The sequence below is a fragment of the Ylistrum balloti genome, unplaced genomic scaffold, assembly GCF_031769215.1.
Source record: "Ylistrum balloti isolate Yb309-2 unplaced genomic scaffold, AGI_CSIRO_Ybal_v1 Utg370636, whole genome shotgun sequence".
Lineage (NCBI taxonomy): Eukaryota > Metazoa > Mollusca > Bivalvia > Pectinida > Pectinidae > Ylistrum > Ylistrum balloti.
In genome coordinates, this window is record NW_026782388.1 from 251,268 (window position 1) to 264,133 (window position 12,866).

Genomic DNA, 12,866 nt, shown 5'->3' on the forward strand with positions numbered 1-12,866 from the left:
AAGTACATGTAACCAGAACGTAAGTCCACGAGTTTCAGACGTCAAACTTTCAACATTCTTCTCAATTATACTGAAATGCCAAATAAACGAAACTTATTTACCTGCAAAATGTTTTGTATTGAATTTTCATAGCGGTATAAAAAAGTCAGCGGGATATCAAAGTACCAAATCCCCAAATAAATGTTAAGAATCAATTATCTCTGGCAAAAAAACATCCATTACCAATATACTGTGATTGTACAAATTCGTGCGTTCTTTTTCATTCAAACAATTTCTTACTCTCGCCAAGATGCGTGCTCGCCAATACAACTTCAATCAATAATTGTTCTTACAAATAAGCCACGGCTGTCCAAACTTGATAAAGTACGGACGCTTGCAATGCTCACTGGAGGTAGCACAGCAGGTCTCTAATCCCTTCAGATTTCACAAATCAACTATAAGGTTGTTTACGTATCAACGCCACAGGGAGTGTTTATGACAGACCGAGATCAAGACATCCACGTGTAACGTCACAACGTCAGGATCGGTTCATTAGGCTTGCCCACTTGCGTGAAAAGAGGTTGAGGGCACGAAATACCATTGGTAATGGAAACTGTCAAATCCATCCAAAAACTGTGAGAAATTGACTGTGAAAGGTAAATTTACGATCACGTCGCCAGTAAGTTGGTTGGTCACTGACACCCAACGTCGAACACGTCGTATGCGAAGGTTGACGTCACATGTGCCCAGACGTTACCCTATGAGACGTCGGCGGTCCATGCTCTTGCAGATGAATTTCGATTCATGTTTTTTTCGATCAAATGACTGTCAACGCGTGTACCCCCTTCTGTTTTGCAGCGCGACAAATTTGGGTGTGGATTCGTGATGGTTTGGGGAGGAATTTACCATGGTTTGAATACACTGTGAGTTATCATTAACGATAATTTAACGGCTGTAGGCCCTTTTCTTCTTCTTCTCCTTCCTCGATCAGTCTAAATTTGGACACTGCAAAGCTATGGACCAATAAAAATTTACATATAATCCATCCTATATTTATTGATAAACAGCGTAAACAAAAATGTTTAAGGTCATAGGTCAGTGACGCTCGACGTACGTCAGACAAACGAATGGCGATTTGAACATCTGATGGAGCTGGACTTAAACCATATACTTTGTATACTTAATTGTATAAATTTTTGCACATAGTAAGGGATGATGATCATCATAATCATATGTTAGGAGTATTCTGCAAGTAAGCTGAATAATAATTTATATCTATGTGAATGAATTACAAATAAATATCTGAACTGATGAGAATGTGTGTTTACGTGTTGCTATGTCTGTTAAGTAATGAAATTTTCAAAATTAACAAAATAAGGGGAAACACTGAATAATTTGCTTGATATCTTCGCCGAGTTTAAAGAACTCATAATTTTATTTACAAAAGACGGTAAGTAATACTGATACTGAAGTTTTATCAATACAGCAAAATTTAGAAGTTGTAAAGAAATATGATAGCTGTGAGTCTCCAATGGGACACGATTCTATACTCGTTTTTCGGCTATACATTCATAGGCGTATGGTTTATGTGTCACTCCCAAATGTCCTTTGATAGGAGGGATATTGTCTGGATTCACAGGTTTGAACTGGATTCGCTGTACCATGGAGGTGAGGAAAAGAAACAGCTCTGACCTGGCGAGAGTCTCCCCCATACACACACGGCGACCTGTTGTAAAGATAAATATGTTCACTAGATACCGAGCGGGTTTGGTGTGTTGAAATTATAATTATAAGGCATTTTACATATCATAATTCAACATCGAGATAAATGTGTTTACTACCATAGCTTATTTTCAAATATTGAAAGTATACGGAATGAAACACATAACAACGTAAGCGCATCTTTGCATCCAGACTCCAAGCATCACGGGAGAATTCTGGAAGGACAAGGCGGCTTTCCGGTGCATATTAATTATAACTTAGGCTAATAATATATCTTTTCATTGTTTTGAGGTTGCCATTAACACGTGCACCTTGCTACAATCCCTCGGTTTTATTGTTGGTAACGGTAACTCACTGGAAAATATCACATTAAAGAATAAACCATGAACCGAGAACAGAAAAAGTTATAAAATCGAATGTTTCCACTTACCGAAAAAGAATGCTATAACATGCTCTGTTCCGTACACTTTTCCATCGTTATCAATGAATCTCGACGGATTAAATTTATCTGGTTCTGGGAACAGTACAGGGTCGGTATGGACAGAGTTGATGTTTGATATCAATATAGTTCCTTTAGGAATGATATGTCCATTGAATTTCACGTCTTCACTTGTGGCATGTGGAAGCCCAAGAGGAGCAATGTCCCCACACCTGAGGATCTCTGTGATGGTGGCCTCAATGTACGGCATGTCCGGGCGGTCTGACAGGGACGGGAATCGACCTTCCCCTACCACCCTCGTTACTTCGTCATGACAACGTTTCTGTACATCCGGGTAGTGGAGGAAGAACAAGATAGCCCAGAGAAGAGTTGTGGTTGTCGTCTCCATTCCAGCGATAAACATGTCGGCTATTGTAAACATTAGCTGTGAGACTGTAATGAGAGAATATAGCATTAGTCTACCAATGGAAGTCACAAACAGCTGTATTGTGGCAAAGGTGGGTCAGTATTTGGGGAGTTCTTTTACTTTGCAGTGTTTCTTTAAATGCTATAATTTTACTGTTTTCTATATATGCATTCGGTTCTGTATTAGCCACTTTATATTCTGACAAATTACGTATATATATGGGTTTTTTGTCGTGATGTGATCATTTCATTTTCAAAATTATTTTATTGTTAGCGTTAACAAATGGATTGGGAACAGGCACTGGCTATAATAGACCATGATGTGATCATTACACTACAACTGCCATATATTGATTGAAGTTTAAAAAGTCTTTGATAAGTATATATACTACTACAGTAACACCATCAAAATCGGCCAGACCGCCATGTAAACGTACCTGTAAAAGTAGTCTCCTCCCCTTTTTTGTTCTGTATCTCCTTTAAATATACGTCAATGAAGTCTTTAATGTTGTCCTCGTTGAAGTCTTCCTGGTGAGCATCAATGACATGGTAAAGAAATTCAAAGATTTTCTCTGAATGATTGATGACCTTTCTCAAACCTATTGGATCTCCAGGGACATATCGGAGACTGGGCATGAGGTTTAGAAGACCAGCGGATCCACCCAGGGACAAACTTTCATTTATTATATCCATCAGTTTAATCAATACAGGGTCGCCATGTTCAAACCTCTTACCGAATACAATGGAACATATGATATTTGCAACACTGGTCTGGATAGAGGGCTCGGGATGTATCGGTTGTCCGTGTTTTTCGTCAAGAACATGAAGAAATACTTCAACCTCGTCCATGATCTTTCCTTCTATACTTTTTTTGCCGAAACCAAAATCCCTTAGCCCTCCTATAGCGAATGTTCTGTGTGTCTTCCATTCCAGACCAGATCTGCTAGCTATCCCTGTGTATTAAAAAAATTATCGGTTTTATGAATTTCCCGAGAACATCAGGTGATCGACTGGTGTCGTCGAAAAAACAGAATATGTTGCTTAATTCTGTTTTAAATGGTCTCCATTTTTTTCAAAATTTGCCCTCGTTTTTTTTTAGGCATTATGAGTTTGAATTAAGATTTTGTTTACAAGTCGGTATTTTCTTTATAATTGTTGACCAACCGCACATGTCTGTATCCTTTAGAAATATTTTGCCTGCACTAAGTCAATTACCTTGTTATCTGCTATATAATATAACTTGTACAATATGATGGTTTATATACTCTGTTTTAACTGGCAATACATTTTATCACATAAATACACTGTTATAAGTATGATAAACCATTTACCTGTTATTTATTTGATTAGGCATCCTGTGAGCAAAAACAGGGAAAATGTTGAAATAAGAAATAATCTGTCCAATCAATAGCGTGGTAGTTACAAACTACAATTAATCATAATTCAGATGGCATGACTATATATTTTTTACTGTTTTCGTGAATATTGTGAAAACTTAGATATCAAAGTATTAATTGTTAAAAGAAACAACCAGTGATATAAAGCTTTCAATACCAAAATATTATCTTCAAGTTGATTCAACTCCAAAATGTTATCTTCAAGTTGATTCAACTCCAAAATATTATCTTCAAGTTGATTCAACTCCAAAATATTATCTTCAAGTTGATTCAACTCCAAAATATTATCTTCAAGTTGATTCAACTCCAAAATATTATCTTCAAGTTGATTCAACTCCAATATATTATCCTCAAGTTGGTAATTCGCTGATATTACCTTCGCCTTTTGATAGTTCTGTGAAAGTGAAGAGGTCAGGTCGGTCAGAAGTGACGTCACCTCGCTTGACAAACAATTCCCGGAGTGTGCTATAACCACTGACAACCACCATTGTGAACGACCCAACGTGAAGAGTGACCAGATCGCCATACGTTCCCCGTAGTTTACGAAATGAATTCAACTGATCCTTTGTGGCCAGGTCGAGTATGTTACCCAACAGTGGGAATGGAGTAGGTCCCGGCGGTAGGGATTTCAGCCTCTGGTGCCTGTCCCACAGATAGTATACCACAACCAGAACAAGAAGTGTCCATATTAGACCGCTACTAACAGTAAAGAGTTGAAATAAAGCACTAAACATTGTTGTGTTAGACGTGAATTCTCATGAATCCAACGCTCCACTCATTCTTGCAGTATAACATATACACAAAACGAGATACGGGTCAATAACTAGGTCAGCTGGAACCCGTCCTGATGGAGGGCTTAGTGTGTACACAAGTACATGTCAGGCGTATGGAGTAAATGTCTGGTACATATGATACCGAAAGAAGGGCCACTACAAGTTGTTTTCATAAAAGATGGTTTAACCTCAATAAAAATAGACGCATTAAGTTGACTCCAGGAATGTTTGTTCCTTTACTCAACGAACGTCCAGTAACGATTTGAAAAAAAAGTAGAGTTCAGTTTAAAAACAATAAAAAACTGAACAGTAATATCATTAAACACCATTTTTTTCCAATATTATTGAGTATTTAAGTTGTAACTTCACTTAAATACTTGGGTGTATTAAATTTGAATCACCATTTAACATATCAGATGCGACGGAGAGAAACCACAACATTAGATAGAACTATGTGTAAACGCCTAAATTGCTAAATCAGCCTTTAAAACATAGATAAACACATACATAAATCTGCTTTCTCTGTGCGTGCGTGAGGGTGCGTGCGTGCGTGTGTCTGATTTTTCGATGGATTTCATTCACTTGGTACGTGTACCTTGCACCCTGGGAAATATAACAATAATGAAATATTGTTACAACAGCATTTCTTAAAATACTAGTGCTTATTACTTCAAAGTCGTTCATATCTCGGCTTCGACCAAACAAAACCTTATTGTAGCTTCCGAAACACTGCACAGTTCGCTTTTAATAAGCATAAATATTACCATAGTTTTTATAAAGTTTTCAAGTAAAGAAATTCCATTGTCAAAAGCTTGCTTTATACAACAGAAAATAAAGATTTAATAACCACGGCTTCAGTTGTGAATGAATTTAGAACTCCCCTACCGGCAATGTAAAGGAAACCTTTGTAAACACGGTCCAAGGAAGCATTTGTTCAAGCGCCATGAGGAGGCTCCAACATAATGATTTTCGCAAAATTGTATTTAATTAATATTTCTTTGTTTTTCAAATGCTCAGGTACAATTCTATAAAATTTGTAGGAGAGAAAGTATTCTTTCAGAGCTCAAAGATTTCGCCTGTTTTTAACGCAAGACACAACTTAATGTGACATGGATAAGATATGTTCGTGTTTTAGTTTTGGGCATAACAGGATTATTATGCTGTGCACTAAATCTTTAAATAAAGTTATGAGAACATTTCTTATTTTGAATCCCTACTCTATTTATTGGTTTACAAGTGATAATTATCATCGCACACGAGACAATAGCTAACACTTGACCAATACATGGCAGTCATATTCACGTCATCTTAAACAGGACAATCACATTCAGGCCAACTTAAACATGGCAATTACATTTCCGTCAACTTAAAAATGACAATCATATTCCCGCCATCTTAAACAAGACAATCACATTCGGGCCAACTTAAACATGGCAATTACATTTCCGTCAACTTAAACATGACAATCATATTCACGCCAACTTAAACAGGAAAACCATTTTAGGCAATGCAATCATAACAAACAAATGAGACCAATAAGAATATCATACTTATTTCTAGATAATACAACTTTTTGTCTTTTTTATTTAATATGAAGCAAGCGTATGAAATCCTCGCTTAATCAATGACATAGAAAGACTACAGAATTGCCAAGGATAAAAAAAACAGAGATGGCAGAATCTGAGGCTCTATCATACATTATTATGAGGTCACACGCATACATATCAGGTAGACTATATTCCGTTCTAAGTTTGAATTGGCTATTGAATATTTCCTTCAATATTTTTTTCCGAAATGACCGCAAGACAGTTATTTTGATGCTGGCAATAAATTAAAAAAATCACGAAGATGGATTTTTAAAAGGTATAGAACATACCCAAAAATATAACTTGTCCAGAATGCCGTCTTAAACAGATCGTACAACTATCGGTCATGGTTTTAGCATTATCAAGGACCTATGAATTAACCTTGTTAATTTCTGGAATACTCTTCCACATCAGGTGATAATTGTGCCGTCCCTATTATCACTCAAAGGCAGGCTTGATTAACATTTGGCCAATGCAAATATCTGCATCAACTTTAAGGCCGGGTTTAATGTCGAAGGTATGTGAGGAAGATCCACAAGTGACCAATCTTTGTAATAGAAATATAGAGATAAAGATTAAGTAATGTTGTTTAATCTGCCACGAATAAATCGCTGTGTATATCAATTAAAACGTATAAACGAAGGGTGCCAGTGTGAGTCAGTGACTACTCATGATACGCTTAGTTTTTGGCAGCAACATAAAATATTGTGTGGATTTATAGAAAATTGAGTTCAAAGTGAAAAACTATAAATTGTAAAAATATTGTTAGCGTTCTTATAAAAAGGATTTTAAGTGAATTGAACAGTGTTCTGTTACGGAAGTACCATTCTTATTCATCTCTGAGTCACCACATTTGAACGACACACTTTTTGGAAAATTAGAAAGTGGGTCCGAGCACTGTTTGATGTAACATTTTTTTATCTAACATTCTCTGATGTAGTACTCTTTTCGTTTTTAAAGCAATTAAAATTTCCACTGATCCATCATGTAATGTTGTTTGAACAAGTTTAAGAACTGTCTTCCCTCATATACCATACCTTTCATTATTTTCCAGTGTCTTCGTTTCATCAACATGTTTTGCTGGATAATGAAACGACATTCTGGTGTAGCTGACAGCCATTTGTGTTGTCTGCTTTCACTTATCAATGGTGATGTTGGTGATAGACAGAAAATAGTTGTCCTGCATCTGGTGCTGTCACTGTCTGTAAACCTCTCACATACATATATATGTTGTATTTATTGCAATTAGGGCGCAAGCATTCCACCTGCTGCCCCCAATGCATGATCGTAATCCTTGGTCAAGGCACGACAAAATCTTTTAAAATTGCGCATGCTACTTTTAACGTTCAGCATTATGATGAGGTAGCGAATGGTTTGTCCTTTGTCAGTATACTGTAACCGAGTGCGTGTCCTACTGGATGACTTCGGCAGTATGATCCAGTGTGATAGCACTATAAAGCCGGCTTCAGCTCTGCATTATCACAAGGAGGCTTACCCGTACATATCGTAACCCCCAAAAACTGCGCGCGCCACACATATATTCGCTTCACAAAAATCGTGGGAGCACATCAAAATGTAAACCAAGTATTCAGCATTGACGGAAAACAGCTGCATACATGCATACTATCGTCGGAATTATTTTGTTAATTATTTAAATGTTTTAAAGACAACTGACAAAAAGTGACTTTGTTGAAAGTGTTTATTTTGAGTTTAAAAAAAAAACACACAAAAATACTATTATATGAATAGACGTTAGTGACTGTGTGACCAATGATTAGTGCAAACGTAATGAGGCTCAGTTCAGCTCTCAAAGTAGGAACAGAATGACTCGTGTCTTTCTTTAGCCTATCCAAAAATGTATTTTTTGATTTTCGGTGACCGACTATTTATGCATAGCAGAGTATTCAATTTATGATGATGATGATGATGGTATGTTCTTAAGTTTTCTTATAGAATATGCAAAGTAATGCAACAACACATAATTGTTAGAGTGTTGTGTACGAGTATTGCTATATGGAGGTATATAACAATTAACATAACCTATAAAGTTAATTAACTTTGATTCTGAAGGGGATTCTCACTGGTGAATGTTTCCGATATTCATCAGATGCAAATTTCATAGTTGAAAATGATTATGAGTGAAATCTATCGGTATTCTACACTCTCCTCTCCGCTATGCATTCATAAGCATATGGTTTATGTGCCGCCCCCAAAACTCCTTTAATTGGTGGAATATTATCTGGGTCCACAGGTTTAAACTGGAATCGTTGAACCATAGAGGTGATGAAAAGGAAGAGCTCTGACCTCGCGAGGGCCTCTCCCATACACACACGGCGACCTGTGGTAAAGATAAAATCGGACATTTTATTCGAGTTCGTTTATCTCTCGAGATAAATACCTAATTTTCATTCTTACCAGGGGTATCTAACATATCTATATTTTGACATTGCCTTGTGTCAATACTATGGTTAACGTTATCCTATGGTATCTATCAAATTTGTTGTAGCATTTGTCACATCCGTGTCTAAACACCTTCCAAAAAGGGACATGAATATATGTTATTATTGTAAGTAACTCGCCTATGTGGTCACAACAGAGATTGACCTTTCTATATCAATATCATGTTAAACTTTGACACAGCGTAATCTACATCAACCTTCCCACCTCCCCAACCACCCGTCACGGATATTAGAGATAAATTCTATTTTTATCTTATTAATTTGTAATAATCATATTTCATATAAACATATATCTTAATCAATAATAAATAAATTGTTAACAAATATTAGCTTAATTGTATAAATGTAATATATTTTGTTATAATGTCATGACTTCATTCTAACTTATTTAGTCTTGATAGGTTAGTTTATAATTACACAATGTACTACTATTTCCACTATGTTTTACGTACTATGATATATATATATATATATATATATATATATATACATTATATAAAATGACATTATATTTTAAATGTACATTGTATTCTTATGTATTAAACTTTATACTAATATGTTGTAAGGGTTAAAGTGAATAAACAATACAATACTACACTATATAACAGGCTTGAAGAAAATGTATAACTTCTCGTTACATTTTCGTATCTTGTCAGATAGTAATAAAGAAATTTATTGAAAATGTCGCCTGTGTTAACTGCTACATGTCACATTTATCTCAAGTAGTGGTACATTTCATTATATAACATGCATCTGACGATATAAAGTTGGAGAACCACTTACACCATATTGTTATAATTGTTTGTTAATGTGTAAGGTAGAAATTAAAGTATTGTGAGTATCACTACTTCACCTCACTGAGAGAAAATATTTATCTGAAAATTTAGAAATAAATTTTATAAAGAATCAAGGACAGCTTACCAAAAAAGAAAGGTATAACATGCTCAGTGCCGTGAACTTTTCCCTCATCATTAATGAACCTTGATGGATTAAATTTACCCGGCTCGGGGAACAGCACAGGATCAGTGTGCACAGAGTTAATGTTTGTAATCAACATTGCTCCTTTAGGAATAGTATGTCCATTAAAGTTTAAGTCAACGGTGGTAGCGTGAGCTACCCCAAGTGGAGAAAGGTCTCCACATCTGAGGATCTCTGTGATGGTGGCTTCAATGTACGGCATGTCAGGGCGGTCTGACAGGGAGGGAAATCGACCCTCCCCTACCACCCTCGTTACCTCCTCATGACATCGCTTCTGTACATCCGGGTGGTGGAGGAAGAACAAGATAGTCCAGAGAAGAGTTGTGGTCGTCGTCTCCATTCCAGCAACGAACATGTCGCCTATCGTAAACACTAGCTGTGAGACTGTAATAAGAGGTTTTACAATATTACAAATGGTTGTTTCTTAATGCAACTCGTATTTCAATATGTAAACATTTACAGAGTGAATTTTTGGAGAAGATACGAAAGTATGTGTCTTTACCACATTTCAAACTGTGTTTTTTACACCCCTGTTGTATTCAATTCATCTTTAAATCATTTCCGAACATGCCTTTCCTTTCCAATCGTTATCATAGAATCAATCTCTGTTACTGAGATATAAACAATATCAGAGCGTTGTTATTGGTGCTCACCATCTGCACTTCATAATGTAAAGCTGTGTCCACAATATTATCTACTTCAGTATCAGTTGAGGCTTATTTGACATACCTGTGAATGAAGAGTCTTCTTTTCTGTTATTCTTGATTTCCTTTAAGTAAACGTCGATAAAATCTTTAATGTTTTCCTCGTCGTAGTCCTCTTGATGAGTGTCAATAAGTTTGCAAATATATTTCACGACCTTATCTGCATTGTTAAGGACCTTTCTACAACCAGCTGGGTCCCCTGGCACAAATCGAAGAATTGGCAGCAGGTTGAGAAGGCCAGCGGGTCCCACAAGAGACACGTTCTCGCTTATTAAGTCTACTAGTTCTATAAATACAGGGTCGCCATGTTCAAATCTCTTACCAAATACAATGGCACATATAATATTTGCAACACTGGTCTGGATACAAGACTCGGGTAATATTGCTTGTCCTTGCCTCTCTTCAAGAAGCTTGAGAAATACTTCTACTTCTTCAATTATCTTTCCTTCTAAACTTTTCTTGCCGAAACCAAAATCCCTTAGTCCACTCATGGCGAACGTTCTGTGTGTTTTCCATTCTGGGCCCGATCTGCTGACAATTCCTATTGGTTTTGAAAATGTAGAATTTTTTTCACATATTTAAGATTCCAAAAATACAAATGTGCTGTCAGTGTTGATCAGATTTCTATTCAAATTAATGATAGATCAGACTTTTTCTACTTGTGTTCAATGGAATTATAAACTTTCATTTAATTATTGTGAAAAATGGACTGTAATGATATAGATATATGAGAATACGATGTGATCCATAAAACGTTTACTGTAGTGTTATCTTCTTCTGCCAACTGTAGGGGAGATAATATTTTTCACCATTTACTGTAGATGATGCATCATAATGTTTAAAGCTAAAACCAAATATTTACTACACGAAATGTCGAGTTATCAAATAAAAGTACTGTTTAGAAGTGATTCTTGTAGAAACATGCTTATTTCGAGTCATTTTCTTCAGTTTGGTAATATCAATAGAATAAAAGTGTTTATAACACAACTTGTAGACGAGTGTGACATTTCGATGACTACACTGTCACCAAATGACCAGTGTGAAGCGCACTAGCACAGACATACGTATTTAAGGTGACCGTGTTTTCATCAAAACGTCACACTGGGATCTTCTACTAGTCGATCTTTTGTTCTATAGAAACGTCCTTGATTGGACTAATATGTGATAAACATCCATTTTCTTCATTTATTTCTTTCATCTTTGACATCTCTTTTTCATACCGTATGATGATATTTACTCAATTTATGGCTATGTGACACGTCAGTCAAGTATACATTTCTACATTTATATCCCTCCTGTACATGTTCTGTACGTGTTTACAGAATCGTACACCATAACAACGGGTACACATATAATGAGATTTTAATTTAAATTCGTAACCTAGGTCTAGTTTCATGTTATACCGATATCTATCTATGCAGTTAATTGTTTTAATTATGATCTATTTTAGATTAACTAGAGAGTACAAAAATACGTCTCTTGATAATATACGTTAAACTTCCATTGTATGGTGAAATAAAGATGACCCAATAACATCCATGATATGAACTTCCCTATAATTCATTCATATGACCTTTGACATATTCCGATGCGGATTGGCCTATTTCGGACCTCGTTCTACATTAAGTCAATATCAGCTTATGTAACAAAATCCTTATGAATAAATACTCTCATTACAAAGTCAAGGTCAATCGATAAGTCCATTGACATAACAGGGGTGAATGGATAAGTCCATAGGCTTAACAGGGGTGTATGCATCTTTCAGAAGGTACACTGGGATACCTGTTATATAAGAAAAAAAAATGTAAGTTTACCTTTGCCTTGTGTTATTTCCCTGAATGCAAATAGGTCAGGTCGATCAGATGTGACGTCACCGCGTTTGACGAATAATTCCCGGAGTGTGTCATAACCACTGACCACCACAATCGTGAATGACCCCACGTGAATAGAAACCAAGTCTCCATACTTTTCCCGTAGTTTACGAAACGTTCCTAGCTGATCACCCGATGCTAGATCCAGTATGTTTCCTAGTAGTGGGAGTGGTGTCGGACCCGGGGGTAGCGATTTTAGTTTCTGATGCCTGTCCCACAGATAATATACCACAATAAGAACTAGAAGTGTCCATACTAGACCGCTAGTATTGGTGAAGAGTTCTACCACAGTGTCAAACATTGTTGTGCTTCAGCACTATGCGCCAACTTACATAAACACTACTAGAATGGGTCAAGGATTGGCCTCGACATTCCGTCCGCTGTGTTATTGTATGGTCGTTTTAACAGTATTGTAATCCACTGTTGGAGTGGTCAGTGCTGTTGTGTGTATAGATTATTGACTCGTTTTCAAGTAACAAGGAGCTATTGACGTCTGGGCGTAATAAACCACAAGTAAGGAGAAATTAAGCTATAACTGACAGGTTACAGCAAG

The 12,866-nt window shown here is 36.3% G+C and overlaps 2 protein-coding genes across 2 annotated transcripts; both read right to left on the minus strand.

The window, feature by feature from the left end:
- Nucleotides 1-1,391: 1,391 nt before the first annotated feature.
- Nucleotides 1,392-4,676, minus strand: LOC132557166 (cytochrome P450 2B19-like). Its single transcript, XM_060221662.1, has 4 exons — nucleotides 4,319-4,676; nucleotides 2,983-3,498; nucleotides 2,132-2,572; nucleotides 1,392-1,705 (listed from the first exon to the last, which is right to left on the minus strand). The coding sequence occupies exons 1-4, from the start codon at nucleotides 4,674-4,676 to the stop codon at nucleotides 1,524-1,526; spliced, it is 1,497 nt and encodes a 498-aa protein (XP_060077645.1). The 3' UTR covers nucleotides 1,392-1,523.
- Nucleotides 4,677-8,457: 3,781 nt separating this feature from the next.
- LOC132557175 (cytochrome P450 2B4-like) lies at nucleotides 8,458-12,614 on the minus strand. The gene is made up of 4 exons (XM_060221670.1): nucleotides 12,257-12,614; nucleotides 10,468-10,983; nucleotides 9,682-10,122; nucleotides 8,458-8,639 (listed from the first exon to the last, which is right to left on the minus strand). Exons 1-4 carry the CDS (start codon nucleotides 12,612-12,614, stop codon nucleotides 8,458-8,460), a joined length of 1,497 nt encoding a protein of 498 aa, XP_060077653.1.
- Nucleotides 12,615-12,866: the final 252 nt, after the last annotated feature.

Coding starts and splice junctions, on each gene's coding strand:
- LOC132557166 (XM_060221662.1), bottom strand. CDS start 4,676: ATGTTTAGTGCTTTATTTCAACTCTTTACTGTTAGTAGCGGTCTAATA. Junction 3,499..4,318: donor AGAACTATCAAAAGGCGAAG/GTAATATCAGCG, acceptor TTTAATACACAG/GGATAGCTAGCAGATCTGGT. Junction 2,573..2,982: donor GGAGGAGACTACTTTTACAG/GTACGTTTACAT, acceptor CTCTCATTACAG/TCTCACAGCTAATGTTTACA.
- LOC132557175 (XM_060221670.1), bottom strand. CDS start 12,614: ATGTTTGACACTGTGGTAGAACTCTTCACCAATACTAGCGGTCTAGTA. Junction 10,984..12,256: donor GGAAATAACACAAGGCAAAG/GTAAACTTACAT, acceptor CAAAACCAATAG/GAATTGTCAGCAGATCGGGC. Junction 10,123..10,467: donor AGAAGACTCTTCATTCACAG/GTATGTCAAATA, acceptor CTCTTATTACAG/TCTCACAGCTAGTGTTTACG.